General features: G+C 40.3%; 1 protein-coding gene across 29 annotated transcripts in view; it reads left to right on the top strand.

Annotated features, from left to right (window-relative positions):
- PXK (PX domain containing serine/threonine kinase like) overlaps positions 1-19,312 on the top strand; it is a 75,280-nt gene that overhangs the window by 21,161 nt on the left and 34,807 nt on the right. For 17 of the 29 annotated variants that reach the window (XR_009566036.2, XR_009566035.2, XM_060308910.1 and 14 more), the window contains exons 2-5: positions 3,650-3,706; positions 4,034-4,084; positions 5,920-5,967; positions 13,981-14,167. Coding sequence is in view for 27 of the 29 variants with exons in the window: in XM_060308910.1 (XP_060164893.1) it covers positions 3,650-3,706; positions 4,034-4,084; positions 5,920-5,967; positions 13,981-14,167 (343 nt within the window). In the remaining 2 variants the exon portion in view is untranslated. The remainder of the gene's footprint in view (positions 1-3,649; positions 3,707-4,033; positions 4,085-5,919; positions 5,968-13,980; positions 14,168-19,312) is intronic. The other 12 variants (XM_030867551.3, XM_030867550.3, XM_030867539.3 and 9 more) reach the window with 4 other exon arrangements.

Below are 19,312 nucleotides of genomic sequence, written 5' to 3'. Positions count from 1 at the left end.
TATTTCTAGTGTTTTATCTCTGTGTATTCAGAAATAATTGCAGTGGCATATTGCTTAAGAGATTTGCCGTAGTACACAAGTTAATTTTGAAATATTTATTTTATAACCCCACATGTAACCAGCTAAGCAGGGTGCCAGGTACATAGTTGATTCACTCGTAAGTTGAGTGGATATCGTTGAATGTACCGTTCTTAACATAGTCCAGAGCAGGAGAAATTCCTGCGTATGTGGACTTTATCAACCTTTGCAAACTAAACAGAATGGAGGGCGCTTCCCTGATGGCGGAGTGGTTAAGAATCCGCCTGCCAATGCAAGGGAAACGGGTTCGAGCCCTGGCCTGGGAAGATCCCTCATGCGGTGGAGCAACTAAGCCCATGTGCCACAGCTACTGAGCCTGCGCTCTAGAGACCACGAGCCGCAATTACTGAGCCCACGTGCCACAACTACTGAAGCCCGTGTGCCTAGAGCCAGTGCGCAGCAACAAAGACCCAACACAGCCAAAAATAAAAATAAGTAAATAAATTTATTAAGAATAAATAAATAATAAACAAAATGGAAATGAATGGTAGTGAAAATAAGATCTATTTTAAAATTCAGTTACCAAGTTAACAATGCTTATTTGGCTTTATTTTCTAAATAACCTATTTAAATCAGAATTAATTCAGTAGAAAGGATTTGTTGAGTACTGTGTTGATAAGCACTTGTTGAGTAGTGACTGTGAGTAATACCTGAATCATACCATCCAAAGATGTTAAAAGAATTCTGAGCATTTGAGGAAAAAAGTTAATGTTTTTTATATGATTTCATCTGTACCTTCATCATAACTCCTTGTGTGTATAAGCAGAATGCTGGACTAGGTCTCTGTTTCCTTCTTATTTGATTAGTAAGAATTACCTGGGGAGGCTATTAAAACTTCTAATTCCCAGTTTCTATCCTAGGGATTCTCATTCAGCAAGTCTGGTGCAAGGTCTGTGAATGTGTATTTTTAACACCCTCTCTTGTCTTCCCTCCCCAGAAGCAGGAAGATTTCAATGCTCAGGCAGCTTTGGGGGTCACTAGATTTGGTTTCTTTGGAAAATGCCATCACTGCTTATCTATTCTACCTTTTTACTTGTTTTCTTAACCATGGCCTTTTCTAGTTGACTATGCATATAAAATGCAAACTTTGGTAAAAATCATGGATCTTAGTCTTCTGACTCTACCATAGTAGTTTTGAATGCCTAAGGTTAAAATTTTTTATTTGAGATAATTGTAGATTCTCATACAGTTATAAAAAGCATTGCAGGGCTTCCCTGGTGGTGCAGTGGTTGAGAGTCCGCCTGCCCATGCAGGGGACATGGGTTCGTGCCTCAGTCCGGGAAGATCCCACATGCCCCGGAGCGGCTGGGCCCGTGAGCCATGGCCGCTGAGCCTGTGCTCTGCACCGGGAGAGGCCACAACAGTGAGAGTCCCGCGTACCGCAAAAAAAAAAAGCATTGCAGAGAGATCCCATATATTCATCATCCAGTTTTTTCATTGGTAGTATCTTGCAAAACTTGGTACAATATCACGACCAAGACATTAACATTGATGTAATCAAGATACATAATCCAGAACATTTCCGTTGGTTCAGACATCCCTCATGTCTTAGTCCATTCAGACTGCTATAACAAAATGCCATAAACCGAGTGGCCTATACACAACAGATGTTTATTTCTCATAGTTCTAGAGGCCGGAAGTCCAAGACTAAGATGCCAGCATGGTTGCCTTCTGGTGATGGTCCTCCTCCGGGTTCATAGCTAGTAGCACCGTTTCAGACTATCCTCACATGGTGGAAGAGGCAAGGGCCCCTCTGAAGCCCCTTTTATAAGGCACTAATCCCATTCATGAGGGCTTCACTGTCATGACCTAAGTACCTCCCAAAGGTCCCACTCCCTAATACCATCATCTTTGGGGGTTAGTATTTCAACACATGAATTTTGGGGGGACAGAGACCTTCAAACCATAGCACTTCATTTGCCCTTCTCTAGCCACACTAGTTTCCCTTCCACACACACCCTCCTACCGCAGTCTTAACTCTTGGCAACCACTAGGCTGTTCTCCATATCTATAATTTTGTCATTTCATGAATGTTGTAGAAATGGAGACATGTAGTTTATAATCTTTTGGTATTGGCTTTTTCACTCAGCATAATTCTCTGGAGATTCATCCAATTTGTTGCATGTATCAATAGTTTATTCCTTTCTGTTGCTGAGTCGTATTCCCTGGTGTGGATGTAGCAAAGTTTAACCATTTACCTGCTTAAGGACATCTGGCTTGTTTCTACTTTGGGGCTGTCACCAATAAAGCTGCTGTGAACTTTCATGTGTGAGTTATTGTATGGACATAAGGTTTTGTTTCTCTGGAATAAATGTCCAGGAGTGCAGTTGCTGGGTCATATGATAGTTGCATGTTGTAGTTTTTTAAGAAACTGCCAAACTGTGTTCCAGAGTGTCTGTACCATTTAGAGTTCCCACCATTAATTTATGAGTGATCCAGTTTCTCTGTTTTCCTAGCCAGCATTTGGTGTTATCATTATTTTTTGTTTCAGCCATTCTCATAGGGATATAGTGATATCTCACTGTGGTCTTAATTTACATTTGCTTGATGACTAGTAATGTTGAATATCTTTTCCTGTGCTTATATGCCATTTGTATATCCTCTTGAATAGCAGAATATTATTGGATGGAGTGCTATTGTTGGATAGAGTGTTCTATAAATGCTGATCAATCTGTTGGTTGATGGTAATGAAATAAAATTCATATTTTATGGCAAGACAAGAAAAATTCGAACATAAAATTTTTCTCAGGAAAAGGCTTCCATTTAGGCTTCCTCCCTCCCCTTTAGTATGTATTGTGTGGCTGCATTGACTAGACCTCCTTAGGAGATAACATTCCTTCTTAATCTGGTAAAGGGTCACCATGACCCACGACTTGCTTTGTACGTGCAGATCTGGATTGTGTAAACTGTTGATATGTCATTTGATGTATAACCTGTTTGTCTTAAAAACTTATATAACTGCGCTTTGACCTCTAACAGGCGGAACAGTCCTCAGAGCTTTCTGAAAGACTGTCTCCTGGGTTATAGTCCCCAGGTTGGCTCGAATAAAAGTTTTCATTTCTTTCTTAGATTAATTGGTTATTAATTATTAATTAATATTCAGTAAGATTATGAATCTTACTGATTAATTTTTCATCAATAATGGTATTGCTGAATTTGTCTGTATCCTTACTGGTTTTCTCTTTAGTTGTTCTATCAATTGCTGAGAGAGGGGTGTTGAAGTCTCCAACTGTAATCACGGATTCATCTATTTCTTCTTCCAGTTCTATCAGTTTTTGCTTCACATATTTTGCAGCTCTGGTATTTGGTGCACGCACATTTAAGATTGTTATGTCTTGTTGTGAGATTACCCTTGTATCTTTATGTCCCTCTCTGTTTCTAGTAGTCTTTTCTCTGAAGTCTACTTTATCTGATGCTTTCACTTAATATTTTTGATCCTCTGATTTGGGTGTTTTTTTGTTCTGTTTTGTTTCTTATTAAAAATTTGTTTTTATTAAAATATAGTTGATTTACAATGTTGTATTAATTTCAGGTGTACAGCAGAGTGATTCAGATATGTATTCTTTTTTAGATTCTTTTCCATTACAGGTTATTACAAGATATTGAGTCGAGTTCCCTGTGCTATACAGTAGGTCCTTGTTAGTTATCTGTTTTATATATAGTAATGTGTATATTTTAATCCCAAACTCCTAATTTATCCCTCCCCCCCGGCCCCCACTTTCCCCTTTGGTAACCATAAGTTTATTTTCTATATCTGTTAGTCTATTTCTGTTTTGTAAATAAGTTCATTTGTATCTTTTTTTTTTTTTTAGATTCCACATATAAGTGATATCTTATGATATATGTTTTTCTCTGTCTGACCTACTTCACTTAGTATGGTAATTTCTAGGTCCATCCATATAGCTGCATGATTTGGGTGTTTTGTAATTGAGGCTCTTTTCCCCTTCTTTTTTAGGAATATATCATTCGGGTACAAAGAGGAATTTCTGTAGAAAATAGCTGGCAGGTAAGCTTTTTTTTTTTTTTTTGTCATTAGAAAAATGTTTAAACAAAATTCTGACTTGGGGCATCTAAAAATCTGGAAAAACTATATTAATCATATGTCTTTTAGATATAAACGTTTAGCTCTAACACATGTATTATAAAAGGCTTTTATGTTCCCAGTTGTTCAGTTTAATTCGTGTATGTTACTACAGAGAGTAGGAATCTGTTCTCCAGGTGGACACAGAGTAAGTGGGCTAGGCAAATTACTTGTTTTGTTCCTAGTAATTCAAACCTCACCTGAAGCCATGGCTTGTTGGGTGAGGCAGGTTAACGTTCAGTCCACCAGGTAGAAGGGTGAGACAGTGCCCTGGACATTGTGCATTTCATGGACTCCCAAGTCCAGTCATGGACAATTTCTAGTGCTAGTTCCCACACTGACCATAGGTAAGGATCTGCTTACAGCCCCAGGGCCTGCTTTCCTCACAGGTGGCCTCAGAGAGGCAGAACTTACTATACACATCTAGAGGTGCTTCCCATCCCAGCTGACTTGCAGAGGGTGGCTGAATTCTGTACAGGGACCATTTCTTTCCTGCTTTAGTAATTATAATGACCCTCCTGCCTTCCAAAAATCTTACCTTGTCCTTCATAGCCCAGGTTGAACCTTACCTCTCACCTTAAGCAGTCTTTGACCTCAGTGACCCATACTTGGTCTTTTCTTTGCCTGAAAATTCAAACTGCTTTTTGTTGGACTAATTATACTATTTAACATCAGTTGAGCATTTATTGTTAGGCACATTAATTCACTTAGCCCTTTAAAGGCAGTTCTGTGTGATAGTATTAGCCCCATTTTACATTCAAAAGGTAAGTAACTGGTCCAAGGTCACGCTTATATCCCTGACAGAACAGGGGTGGAATTTGCACATTCTCTGTGGTTAACTATTGTACTACCTTTTGCTCCTTTGCACTTATCAGGGATGCCCTCATGTTTAACTTTCTGATGTATATTTGTCAAACAGGCCCAAGGGCAATGTCCTACCAGAAAAATCAACCCTTGATGTAGTTTTTTAGATCCAATGCTTTAGAGTCCTGGGGGACACTTAACAAAAATGTTGATACTTAACCTCCTTAAATTCCTGAATTCCTAGGTGATCTCCAAGTAATTCTTATGCACACTAATATTTGAGAATCATCAATAAAGATTGAAAAAACTTTTTGAAAGCAAAATAACTTCCTTCCCCGGAGACTGAAGAGCTAGTGGAATTTGGCTATGGCCTAATCAATGGCATCACCATAACTAAGAAAGAATGCATACACAGTGGATGTGGACCGTTGGCCAAGAGGGGAAACGGGCAATCAGAGAGCTGTGTGGCCTCTCTGCCTGCAGATGCGTCCAATCTCTAGACTGGTTGGATCTCAAATGGGGGAAGTTTTATCCAGGGCAAGGATGAAATGGCCTCAAGACTGTCCACATGCTTTAACTTTAATTTCATGTTCACTAAAACTTTTTTTTTTTTTTGGTAAATCATTAATTCATCTTTCTAGGTGCCTGGTTAATAAAAAAAAAAAATACTTAAAGGGCTATTCACCCTGGAAACAAATACGTCATCATTCTTTCTTACCTGTTGGCATCTTGCGAGTTTGGCTAGCATTAACCAGTTTCCCATGGCCCAGCCAACTCAGGGGCACTGCTTGGTCTGTTTTCTGGGGCTGCTGAGTTAAGCAAGTTAAGCACCAGGTATATAAGCCCTGCTACCCTTAATGCAAGTGCCTTGGCTCTAAAATGCCAATAAATATTAAATAGGGAAATGAAAATTGATGGTCTTTGCTCAATCAAAACACCACTTTTATTTCTTACAGATTGTTAGGAGATACAGTGACTTTGATTTGCTGAACAACAGCTTGCAGGTAATTATTTTAAAACACCAATGACACATTTATTGCTTGGGGTATCTTAGAAACTGGTTGGAAACAACAATATTAGGAACAAGAAATTAGCAAATTTCCCTAGCAAAGGAGATAAGCTCATACTTTAAACAGATGATGTGTGACTCTAAAAATAAACTTTGGGGAATAAACATCATTTATAATAATCACCTTGCAGCTGGGTACCTTTGAGCCAGACTGCGTCCTTACCACAATCATGGGATGCTGTGTGTTATCTCCTTTTCGCAGGTTAGGAATGACTAGATGGGTTGCTAGAGTTGTTCACTGAGAGCTGGGACTCTCAGACTCTCTTAAACAAGGCTGCATAGTCAGCATTGCAGATCAACAACACTCAGCAGTAACTAGAGACTCAGCCTTTTTCAGTGTAACTTTTTTTTTTTTTTTTTTTTTACTTTTTAAACTTATTTTTTGGCTGCATTGGGTCTTCGTTGCTGTGCGCGGGGGTTACTCTTCGTTGTGGTGTGCGGGCTTCTCACTGCAGTGGCTACTCTTGTTGCGGAGCACGGACTCTAGGGCATGCGGGCTTCAGTAGTTGTGGCACGCGGGCTCAATAGTTGTGGTGCACGGGCTTGGTTGCCCCACGGCATGTCGGGTCTTCCTGGACAAGGGATAGAACCCATGTCCCCTGCATTGGCAGGGAGATTCTTAACCACTGCGCCACCAGGGAAGTCCCTCAGTGTAACTTTTTTCTCTTAAATATGTATTTCTAAATCCCTTTGATTTAAATGTTTGTAACTTGGTGGCCATAATGCAAAGAGGGATGAGCTGGAAACAAAGCTAGTGCTGGTAATGATCGAAGGGTCCTAGAGAAGTGTTAGCACCGTAGGTACTGGCAATACCACCTATGTCTTCACCTGGTAGATTGGTCTTCAGGGGCCATGGGTTATTGAAGACCACTGGGCTTGTATCATATCTCAGCTTTGATTGGTAGCATAAACCCTTGAGCCAGAGTGCTTGGCTTACGACCAGCCCAGCTGGGAGGTGAACTGGCCATCATCAGTCATTCTGAGTGACCTCTGATCCTGTCCACAAAGGTCAGGAGGACTGCTGACTGGGAGGCAGCGTAATGCTTCATTTCCTTCAAAAGGCCATTTTTTATTGACCAGACTTTGGAAAAATAGCATTTGTAGAGTCCAGACTTTCATATTATTTACAACACTGCTGGAAGCATGAATGCCTTATTTTCCTTCCAGTAGAACTGGCCTGGGTATCTGCAGACCTTCTTGTAATTGACATATGGTCCTGCATTTCACACATGTTGTCTGTCTACATTTTTTAAAAATAAATTTATTTAATTTTTAAATTTTTGACTGCATTGGGTCTTTGTTGCTGTGCACGGGCCTTCTCTAGTTGTGGCAAGTGGGGGCTTCTCTTTGTTGTGGTGCATGGGCTCTAGGCACGCGGGCTTCAGTAGTTGTGGCACATCGGCTCAGTAGTTGTAGCTTGCGGGCTTAGTTGCTCCACAGCATGTGGGATCTTCCCAGACCAGGGCTCAAACCCATGTCCCCTCCATTGGCAGGTGGATTCTTAACCACTGCACCACCAGGGAAGTCCCAGAAGGGGGAGTGATTTTGTACAGTGCCGTTCAGCCATGGCTGAGTAAGAATCATGGGAAAAATACTTCTGAAATTGAAATTGCCTAGGCCTAGCCCCCAAGAATGGGGGGTGGGGAGGAGGGTTTTATCTCCTATTTGTTCTTTCTTTGGGGATATAAAGTTGAATCTCCATGACTATTCAATTATAGCCTTTTTAATATAATAGAATTTTATTTTTGCATCAGTGTAATTTTCCCTGTTAAAATGGGCACTTTCACTGTGCATCTTATTTCAGATGCAAATATCCACATGTATTGATGTTGGCTTGTGCTGGGCAGGATATGGCCAGACAGCATTTCAGTGGGAGGTTTTTCTGGATCCAAGTAAACAAACAGAAGAAAGCACATACAGCTTTTTGGCAACAAAATAATTTCAAAACAACCCCATAAAACAGACCAAAAAGATTCCAAAACCACAGAAGAAAACTGTGACCATGAATTTCAGTGTCTGATTACCCTTCTGACAGATAAATGAGTTCCTGCTGAAAAAAGAGAAATGTAATACACATATGCAGAGTTGTCTGAGTCCAATAGGAAACATACCTAAGCAAAAAAACCCAAAAAACCAGCAGGATGTAAAATTATACATGCAATATAATAATTACATTGAAATGTTTAGGAAAAAAGCTTGGAAGGAAATATGCCAAAATGTTAACAATGGGGTTCCCCAGGTGGCAGGATTATGGGTTATGTTTATTTCTGGTTCTTTATACTGTTCTGTACTTTCCAAGTTCGGTACAAGTAAACACATGCAAGCTGTATAAGTAGAAAAACAGAAAAAAAGCTGTACTTTCCCAACTTTTTATAGTGAGCATATCTTGTGGTAACAGTGAAGAAAAATCACCACCTTATTTTAAAGGCACCATCAAATTGGTGACCATCTAGAGAGATAGCATGCGACACAGAAAAAGAAGAAAGAACTGCAGTGATGGGAACTGGCAGGGAACCCTCAGACTTGGCATGGGACCCAGCCTCTGCCTCTTACCAGCCCTGAGACCTGGGCTCAGTTACTTCCTCTCTCTGTCCTCACTCTCCCTGTCTGAAGCCAAGGGGCTGAACCAGATGACTTCTCAGGTCTGTTGTAGCACAAATGTTTTGTGATTTGGCTGTACTGCCCATTGTTGACGTAGGAGAGACTACTGAACACTGGGGGGAAATGGGGACAAATTAGGGTCTGTTGAGAGCTTAGAACTCCCTAGAATACTCCCTAGAATGTAGTTGAAGACAATTTACAGATCGTTAAGGTCTGGTAACAGAAATGAGAGACTAGTAGATTCAGAGTTAGGTTTTTCCTCCAGACAAAAAGCTAGTTTTCTTGAAACTGATAGAGTTTGTCATGGAATTTAGAAGCTTCTGCTAGGCTAGCATGGGTCAGATTATGGGCTCCAGACCCCAGTTTGGCTGTCATCCCCCCTTTGCTTTGTCACTCTGCAGATGTTATGAATGGAGGAACTTTTATGAATGGAGGAACTTTGGGGACTTCTCTGCTGGGCTTCTTGTTCTCTTTTCCTTTATACAAGGAACTCAAGAAGGGAATACATAGGGTACGTTGAAGAGGGAACAATAAAAAATGGGATGATTGGCTTGAAGCCATCCCTGTGGAGGTGTCTAGGAAATCACTGACTTAGTGGCTTCATCACTTTATGTGCTAGTACTCTCTCTCCCTCCTTTCTAATTAGTCATGGGAGTTCTGAATTTTATATTCTGTGACTGGTAAGCATTTGAGAAATTCTGGGAGGAAGCTGAAAGAGAAGTTTCTGTTGAATGTTAATCTCCTTTCAAAGGCAAGATTTTATTTTAGTTTTATTTATTTATTTATTTATTAGTGAACTTTAAAAAAAAAATTTATTTGGCTGCGCCGGGTCTTAATTGCGGCACATGGGATCTTTGTTGCGGCATGCAGGATCTTTTAGTTGCCACATACGGGATCTTTATTGTGGCATGCGGGATCTTTTTAGTTGTGGCATGTGGGCTTTTAGTTGTGGCACGTGGGATCTAGTTCCCTGACCAGGGATCGAACCCAGGGCCCCTGAATTGGGAGCACGGAGTCTTAACCACTGGACCACCAGGGAAGTCCCTCAAAGGCAAGATTTTAAAGTAACACACACAGCATAGTTTTAATACTTTTAGGAATATTTATTGTGAGATCTTAAACCAGGGCAGGAAAACACCTCCCATCTGTCTAGCAGACTGACATGGCAGGGACACTCTAATCACAGCTGTTGGCAAAGAACTCTGTTTCACCTGTTGATTTGGAAGAGCTGATGGGATGTCTGGGCAGATCAATACATTTTCCTAAAGAGAAATGAAGCATGAAAAAAAAGATTGGTTCAAGCTTGGAGGCCACAAAGTTTGAAACAGATAGCTTATCAAATTCATGAATGAAAAATAGCACCCCCCCCAAAAAAAATAGCCCTGTTGGGGTTTGAATCCAATGTTGTCAGATGTGACTGTCCATTCCGAGTGATGTGTGAGGTTCAGCTGGGTCCGCTCTTGGGCAGGTAGTGCAGGAAAATGCGCTGATATTGGCTGATAGTAATTTTAAAAAAAATCCTTGTTGTGTATATGATCATTTTGATGAGCAAAAGGGATTTTTCTTTCTTTTTTTTAATTGAAAAAAGTAGTAAATGAGAAATGTTAACATTTCATAGTATAGAAATAAAAATTAATTCACCAACCCACTCCCAGAGGTAGCTATTCTCAAGCAGGTAGTGTGAGTCCTTTTAGACGTTTTTGGTGCATGTATAACTATATGCCTGGGCTTATACACACACACACATACATACACACACAAATGAGATTATATCCTGCAACTTAATAAGGGAGCTTTTAAAAGAAATCAGTTATGTTTTCAGTAATATATTACCTTTGATTCCCCTGTATTACTCAATGCTCCTGAACAAAACTAATAATAAAACGATTGGCTTGGATGTGTGCTAGCTGAGTGATGTGCTTTCTTCATAAGTATGCTTTGTATTTAGCTAATAAAGGAGCTGCTGTTACGTAAAGCCTAATTGTATGAGTGAGGAAAACAACCTGAAATTGAAGTGTGTCATCTGGCAATGAATTTTGCCATGGTTGAAAATTCACTCTAAGTATGTTCTGACATATTTTCATAAATATTTTGGAGAAATAGGCAATTTAGAATTGTCAACCAACCTCTTCATCTTGCCCAATATCAAGTTCAAGGTCTTCAGCATTGTTTGAAAAATACAACAGAGTGGAACAGGCTAAGTTAGGTTCATTCACATGGGTGATTTACATGACATGCTTGTCTGAATTCAAGATGCCCTTCTCTTTAGACCTTCCCCTTGATCAATACACATGCCACTTGGACAGCTCTAATCTACGTACAAGTGTAGACTAGCAGTGCTCTTTGAAAGCAGTTTTGCTCATTAAATTAAGATACCAATCTGACACTTTGTTTTTTTAAGTTTAAAAAATAGATTCATAGGGAGTTACCTGGCAGTCCAGTGGTTAGGACTCCGTGCTTTCACTGCCAGGGGCCCAGGTTTGATCCCTGGTTGGGATCTACGATCCTGCATGCCGCTCGGTGTGGCCAAAAGAGAAAAAGGACTTATAAAGTTTTTTTGTTGTTTGTTATTTTTATTTCAAGATATCTTCAGCCACTATAATTTAATATTTAAATATCTGTGATTTCTTTTAGTGGCAAAAGTCAGATATTGCTAATAATACCAGGTTTATGGCCTACATTTATAATTGAGGGATATGCTAAGTTTGTTTTTTTAAATTTATTTAATTAATTTATTTTCGGCTGCATCGGGTCTTCGTTCCCGTGTGCGGGCTTTCTCTAGTTGTGGTGAGTGGGGGCTACTCTTCGTTGCGGTGCGTGGGCTTCTCATCATGGTGGCTTCTCTTGTGGCAGATCACGGGCTCTAGGCGCCTGGGCTTCAGTAGTTGTGGCTCGCAGGCTCTAGAGCGCAGGCTCAGTAGTTGTGGCACACGGGCTTAGTTGCTCTGCGGCATGTGGGATCTTCCCGGACCAGGGATCGAACCCTTGTCCCCTGCATTGGCAGGTGGATTCTTAACCACTGCGCCACCAGGGAAGCCCAGGACTCAAAGTTTTAAATGATCTGGAAAACGATAGATTGAGCACCCGCATTTACTTTTCCTCTCTCCCGAAGCCACTCTAAAACAACAGTAAATTGATCTTACACACACACACACACACACACACACACACCCTCAAGGACAAATAGAATAGGAGAGGAGAAAACTACAACAAAAACATTTGAAACTGAAAATCCAATGGATGAGAGCTAACTAATTAAGCAGATATGGGAAGGCAGAATTCTGAGATGGCAGTGAGGGTGGCTAACCCCATTGGGTCCCAGTTTATACTACAGAACCTCCAAAAGATTTAGCAATTGACAGCACCAGCTGCTGCCTGCAGCCTGGGCTGAGGTCAAGCTAAAATCAGGAGTTGAAAGTATGTTTAAGCAGTCAGATCACCAAGTCTCCCCATGTGAGCAATTTATGGCTGCTCTTCTCCCTCCAGTAGAAAAACTGAGTTTATTCTCTAGGGAGGGTAGAACAGTCTTTGGACTGGAGAATGCAGGCATAGTTGGAAAATTTACATAACAAACAGGAGACCTGACTACTCCCCACCCCTACCCCCAGCCAAGCCCTCTTCTTCCTTTCAGCTCCCAGAATACTGGCAGTCAGGCGTAGACCCTCCAGGCAGGAGACTGGAAGATTCTTTGGGGAGGATCTGTCCAGCCTAAGAGGAAAGAGCTAAAGAGAGTGAGGTCACAGGTTCTTAGAAAAATTGTCTTTTATAATCTCAGATTAAAAATTGCATTACATTACATCAGGATGCTATTAAGGAAAGAAAAGTATTTAGAAGTAAAAAAGATAACAGTAGGAATGAAAACTCTTTAGAAGGGCTGAAAGATAGAGGAAATATCCCAGGGAGAAAATGTTTAACATAGGTGGAAAATGGGAGCGAAAAGATAAGAATAGAGGACCAGTCCAGAAAGTCCAACATTGGAAAACAGGAGTTCTAGAAAAAGAAAGCAAAGGGAATGGAGAGGAAGAAATAATGACCTAATACAAGAAAATACCAAAGAATGTAAGGATATTAGTTTCTAGATTGAAAGGGCCGAGTACTCAGCACAGAGAATGAAAATAGAGCCATATAAAGGCACATGGAATTCACAAACCGAGGTCAAAGAGAAGATCCTACAAGCTTCCAGGGAGAGAAAAAAACCAGAATGAAGAATCTACTGCTTGAAGCTTTAACAGCAGCACCAGAAACTAAAAGACAATAATGTAGCTCCTAAAAATTCTGAGGAAGAAATGTATTTCCAACTTAGAATTCCATATCAAGACTCGTTATCAATCAAGTGTGAGGGTAGAATAAAAACATTTTTTAACATGCAACGTTTCAAAACACTTATCTCCCTTGCTCCCTTTTTAGGAAGCTGACAGAGGGTATCTCCACCCAAAGTCAGGGAATTATCTAAGAAAAGGGCAGGTATGGATATAGAAATGGGGTTCAGCAGGAGAAAGGGCAAAAACTTCTCCAGCATGATGGTGAAGGGAGGTCCCAGGATGCCAGCTTTGCAGCAGGTATAGGGACCACCAGTCCTGCTTGGAGCATGTTGGTGGGTTCTGGAAGGTACTCCTTAAGAAGATAAAATTGATACATCTTTGTATCTGAATGTGTTGAGAAAAGGCTTAGGCGGAGAGTTTGGAGTTGAATAGAAAACTTAAAAAGACTACTAATTGACAGAAAGGAATAATAAGCATGCTCTTTGGCTCAGTTGTGAATATCATTTACCTAATGTAAATATGAATATTGCACTAAATAAAATTATAACATCACTATATTGGAAGGAGTAGTAATAGAACGTGTATGGAATGAGATTAGGATTGTGAAAGAGAACTTAATCCTAATCTTCCATAATTAGAAACTTACAGATAATGCCTAAAAGTGAAAAATCAAGACATAACAATGTGAACAGTCCCCTATTCCAGAAGATCAGCCGAAAGCGTTGAATGTGGCTGCCTCTGGGGAGTGGGGAATGGATATGTCACCTGTTGAGGGGGGGTAGTAGGAGCACTGTGGGACTGCTAGTAATAATAAAAAAAGAACTATTTGACTCTTGAAATTATGTTCATGTATATGTTTGATAAAAAGAAAACCACATTACAAAATTAAGTTTTAAAGTTGCTACGCTGAATAAAGCATCTTATCAATTCTTAGTTGTTACGGTTTTTCACATTTTTATAGTTTGACAAATTAGGATGCATCCTAAAATACCTTAGACCTAATGAAATATGATGGCTCAGGATTCTGATAATGTATCTTATTTGGGGATGACATGAGTATAATACTTTTTTTTTTTTAATTAAAGATTGCAGGCCTAAGTCTACCTCTTCCTCCCAAAAAATTGATTGGTAACATGGATCGTGAGTTCATAGCTGAGAGGCAGAAAGGTCTTCAGAACTATCTCAACGTTATCACCACAAATCATATCTTGTCTAATTGTGAGCTGGTTAAGAAGTTTTTAGATCCAAACAACTATTCTGCAAGCTATACTGGTAAGTAGAGGGATCTATCAGCTACAGTCCCGGGACAAAAGAGGCGCTTTTCTTTGCTGGAGATAATACACGTGGGAGAAATTCTCCTTCCAAATGAGGAGATGTGTACATCTGTTATAGGGTGTTATTCATTTACTAATAATTACCTGATTGTATTTTTACCGTAGATATATAAGAAGAACATTGTTCTAAAATGTTTGTGATGTCTGTTTAGAAAAATATGGAGGAGAACTTATTGTCTGTGTACAGAGTCTTGTCTTTATTATCTTCCCTGACAAAACAGAGAGTAAATAGTCCACAATAATCTATACAGTAATCTCAGTTTGATTTGTATTTGGCTCTGTTTTTGTGTTTACAGTATATACTATGCCTGGTTTTCCTGGGAATTACTTTAAACACAACAGTGATCCAGAAGTGTTCTTTCTGTGTCTTCCCCGTTGCTTGCTGAAATCCACTCTGTGCAAAGCCTAAAGAAGAGGTAGTTCTCTTCCAAACCTTCCCTGGGTCAGGGTGGCAGCCAGGGGCCTGAGTTGGAAAGGGTGCCAGTCACACACAAGGTAGCATCAGTAATGTAAGCCCGTTGTCAGCAGAATGAGTGATTAAATATTTAATACACTCTGGCGTGGCCTTGAAGAGACCAATAGAAACTGTTGTAGAACTGAACCAGTGACTAGAATTCAACTGGTTTTTTAAAACTAAACCATGCTTAGAGTCTAAGTGGAACTCTGGGTATTATTAATAAGCTGATTTCCTTGCTAAGAGAACAGATTGTTTACCGGCTACATTTTAGGTCCTCAGAACGCTGCTTTTGAAGTAATTGGGGGGAGACACTTTTATTTCTGCGTCAGATAGAGGGGCTGCTTTTGAAGTAATTGGAGGGAGACACTTTTATTTCTGTGTCAGATAGAGGGAAATAGAGGACTACTTGTCAGGCACCAAACTTTTCTGCATAATATAATCCACCTGGGGAGCTTTAAAAAATCCTGATGCCCAGGCTGCATTCATGCCAGTTAAATCAGAATATCTGTGGATTGGATTCCTAATTTGTAAAGCTCCCCTAGAGATTCTAATTGCCACCGAGTTTGAAAACCACAGTTAGAACTTGCTACTTGCAGTGTGGTCCTTTGACAGCAGCACTGGCATCACTGGGAGCTTGTCAGTAATGCAGGATTTAGGCCCCAGCCTAAACCTAGGATCAGGATGTGGTTTTAACAAGGTTGCCATGTGGTTTGCATGCATACTTAAAGTTTGAGAAGCCTTGTCCTAGAATGTACCTGCCATCTTCTAATGGAAGTGCCTGTAAGAAAAATGCGTTTCTAGAATGCAATCAAGTGAAGGAAAGTTAATTTCACACTCACATTTACTGTAAGTAACAATGAATTGTTACAAGGCTTGCATCCTTCCCCCACTTGTTTCTCGGTTCACGTAGGAGAAAAGGGGCTCCCAGGACAGCTCGCATTCTTTCAGAGTAGATCTCGCTTGGCTTTCAATTCACCATGCTTTATTTACCTCACTTGTTCTCAGAATTCAGATCATGGGCCTTCTGGATTGACTTTTTTTTTTTTTTTTAATTTATTTATTTTTGGCTGAGTTGGGTCTTCGTTGCGGTGTGCGGGCTTCTCATTGTGGTGGCTTCTCTTGTTGCGGAGCACGGGCTCCAGGCATGTGGGCTTCAGTAGTTGTGGCATGCGGGCTCAGTAGTTGTGGCTCGCGGGCCCTAGAGCTGAGGCTCAATAGTTGTGGCGCACAGGCCTAGTTGCTCCATGGCATGTGGGATCTTCCCGAAGCAGGGCTCGAACCTGTGTCCCCTGCATTGGCAGGTGGATTCTTAACCACTGCGCCACCAGGGAAGTCCCTGGATTGACTTTTATCAAATCAGTCCCAACCCAGCCCTCTTCATTGGTTTGTCCACATTTTTTCCTGAGGGTGTCTGCTAATGTTCTCCCAGGGCAAGTGTCAAGGTGTAGTGCACACATGATGATGCCATTCATTCCATAAACCTTGACTGTCTGCCTATGCCATGTGCTGGGTTCAGGGCTGGGTGTTGGGGTGCAGGTGTGAAGAAGATGTGCTTCCTGTTCTCAGGGAGCTTATACCGGAAGTACCTTGAGTTGCCAGGGGTCAGAGCTAGCAGGGATCTTGGAGCAGACGTATCAAAACTAACCCTCCCGTTTTATTTTTTAATGTTATTTTTTGTTGTTGTTTTCCTTCCGGTTTTATTGAGATATAATTGATATACAGCACTGTATAAGTTTAAGATGTACAGCATAATGATTTGACTTACATACATTGTGAAATGATTATCACAGTAAGTTTAGTGAACATCTCTCATCTCATACAGACGCAAAATTAAATAGAAAAAAATTTTTTCCTTGTGATGAGAACTCTTAGGATCTACTCTCTTGTTAAATTTCATATATAATGTACAGCATTGTTAATTATAATTATCATGTTGTGTATTACATCCCTAGTACTTATTTATCTTATAAGTGGAAGTTTGTACCTTTTGGCCACCTTCATTCAATTCCCCATCCCCCTATCCCCCCTAGCCCCCACCTCTGGTAACCACAAATCTGATCTCTTTTTCTATGAGTTTGTTTGTTTTTGAAGAATAATTAACCTACAATACTATGTTAGTTCCTGTTACACAACATTGTGATTTGATGTTTCTATACATTTCAAAATAATCATCATGAAAAGTTGATAATGTCAACTTACAATATGTCACCATACAAAGATATTACATAGTTATTGACTGTATCCATCCATGTGGTTGCAAATTTCATTCTTTTTTGTGGCTGATTAATATTCCATTGTGACTCTTAGATTGCTTCCATATCTTGGCTATTGTAAATAATGCCACAATGAACATGGGGGTGCATATATTTTTTTCTAATTTTCATTTTCATTTTCTTCTGATATATACCCAGGAGTGGAATTGCTGAATCATATGGTAGTTCTACTTTTAAGTTTTTGAGGAACCTCCATATCATTTTCCATAGTGGCTGCACCACGTTACATTCTCACCAGCAGTGCACAAGGGTTCTCTTTTCTCCACATCTTTACCAACACTTGATTTTTATTTGTGGTCTTTCTGATGATAGCCCTTCTGATGGGTATGAGGTGATACCTCATTGTGGTTTTGATTTGCATTTCCGTGATGGTTAGTAGTGTTGAGCATCTTTTCATATGCCTGTTGGCCATCTGTATGTTGTCTTTGGAAAAATGTCTATTCAAATACTCTGCCCATTTTTTAATAGGGTTGTTTGGTTTTTTGATGTTGAGTTGTATGAGTTCTTTGTATATTTTGGATATTAACCACTTGTCAGCCATATTTTTTGCAAATATGTTCTCCCATTCAGTAGATGGCCTTTTTGTTTTGTTCATGGTTTCCTTTGCTGTGCAAAAGCTTTTAAGTTTGATTAGGTCCCATTTGTTGGTTTTTGCTTTCTGTTTTTCCCTTGCCTGAGGAGACATAACCAAAAAAATATCACTAAGACCAGTGTCAAAGAGCTTACCACCTATGTTTTCTTCTAGGAGTTTTATGGTTTTAGGTCTTATTTTACGTCTTTAATCCATTTTTTAGTTTATTTTTGTATATGATGTGAGAGAGTAGCCAGTTTGGTTCTATTGCATGTAGGTGTCTAGTTTTCCCAGTACCATTTATTGAAGAGGCTGCCTTTTCTCCATAGTGTATTCTTGCCTCCTTTGTCGTGGATTAACTGCTTATAGAAGTATGGGTTCATTTCTGGGTTCTCTCTTCTGTTCCTTTGTTCTCTGTATATGCATGTGCATGTGTGCACGTGCATGTCAATACCATACTGTTCTGATTACTGTAACTCTGTAGTATACTTTGAAATCAGGAGCATAATACTTCCAGCTTGTTCTTCTTTCTCAAGATTGTTTTGGCTATTCAAGATCTTTTGTGTTTCCGTACAAATTTAGAATTATTTCTTCTAGCTCTGTGAAAAATGCCAGCGGTATTTGATAGGGATTGCACTGAATCTGTAAATTGCCTTGGGTAGTACAGTCATTTTAGCAATACTAATTCTTCCAATCCATGAACATGGTATATCTTTCCATCTGTTTGTGTCCTCTTCAATTTCTTTCATTAGGGTCTTAGCGTTTACGAAGTACAGGTCTTTTACCTCTTTAGTTGGACTTATTCCTAGGTATTTTATTCTTTTTGATGTGATTGTAAATGGAATTGTTTTCTTACTTTTTCTTTCTGATAGTGTGTTGTTAGTACACAGAAATGCAACCAGCTTCTGTATATTAATTTTGTATCCTGCAACTTTACCGAGCTCATTGATGAGTTCCAGGAGAACCCTCTCGTTTTATACATGAGTGGCCCCCCCCAAGAAGGGCCTTACCTAGGGTTGCACATTTGTATGATTGTACAAGTGTCCAGTGTCTGAATGTTTCCCAGTTGAAATGCTCCTCAACCCCTGGAAGGTTGTCTGATCCCTGTATTTCCTTCTATTGTACGTCTCTCACATGCTGCTCTTGTCCTGATCTTTCCCCTCTCCCAGCATGGCAGACAGTTAGGAGTCCAAAGCAGATGTGGGCAGGAGTATAAGAAAATTGTCAGAGGCTCCTGCCAGAACTCAAATGCTCAAGAAGCTGCTGCTATTTAGAGGGCACAGTCCTGATGTAAAGGGATGGATGCTGTTTTCAGAGAAATGCTGATTTATTTCCCCCTTTGCATGAAATGTCAGAACTTGTCTTTCCTCTATGTTGACTCACCAGCAGCCTCAGGAAAGGGAAACCCAGGCCACCTCCTCCACACCATCTTAACTGAGCCATTCCCCGAAAAGCCAGACAGACTTGTTCAGGTTTCCCAAAACTTACAGCGTGGCTCCCTGCACACCTCACACTTCTGGCACTTCCCTAAGCAGAGCCAGTTTCCCTTTAATGTGGATAACGTCTCTACCTCTCATCAGTTTCCAAATGGTCTGTGCTCACCACCCGGCTTCACTGCAGCAGGATTTGAGTTCTGCATTCAAATGTGGCCGAAATCACCATGCTCACATTCCTGCCTGTTGCTCTGACTGAGCCCAGAGGTGCTTTGTTGGAGGGGAACTGTTGATAACAGCCGTTCCCCAGGAGATGGGTGACTAGGAGCTCGGAGGACATCAGCAGCTG

This window comes from Globicephala melas, chromosome 11 (genome assembly GCF_963455315.2).
Source record: "Globicephala melas chromosome 11, mGloMel1.2, whole genome shotgun sequence".
In the NCBI taxonomy this organism is placed as follows: domain Eukaryota; kingdom Metazoa; phylum Chordata; class Mammalia; order Artiodactyla; family Delphinidae; genus Globicephala; species Globicephala melas.
The sequence above is the reverse complement of the archived record's forward strand: the minus strand, read 5'-3'. Positions and strand labels throughout refer to the sequence as shown.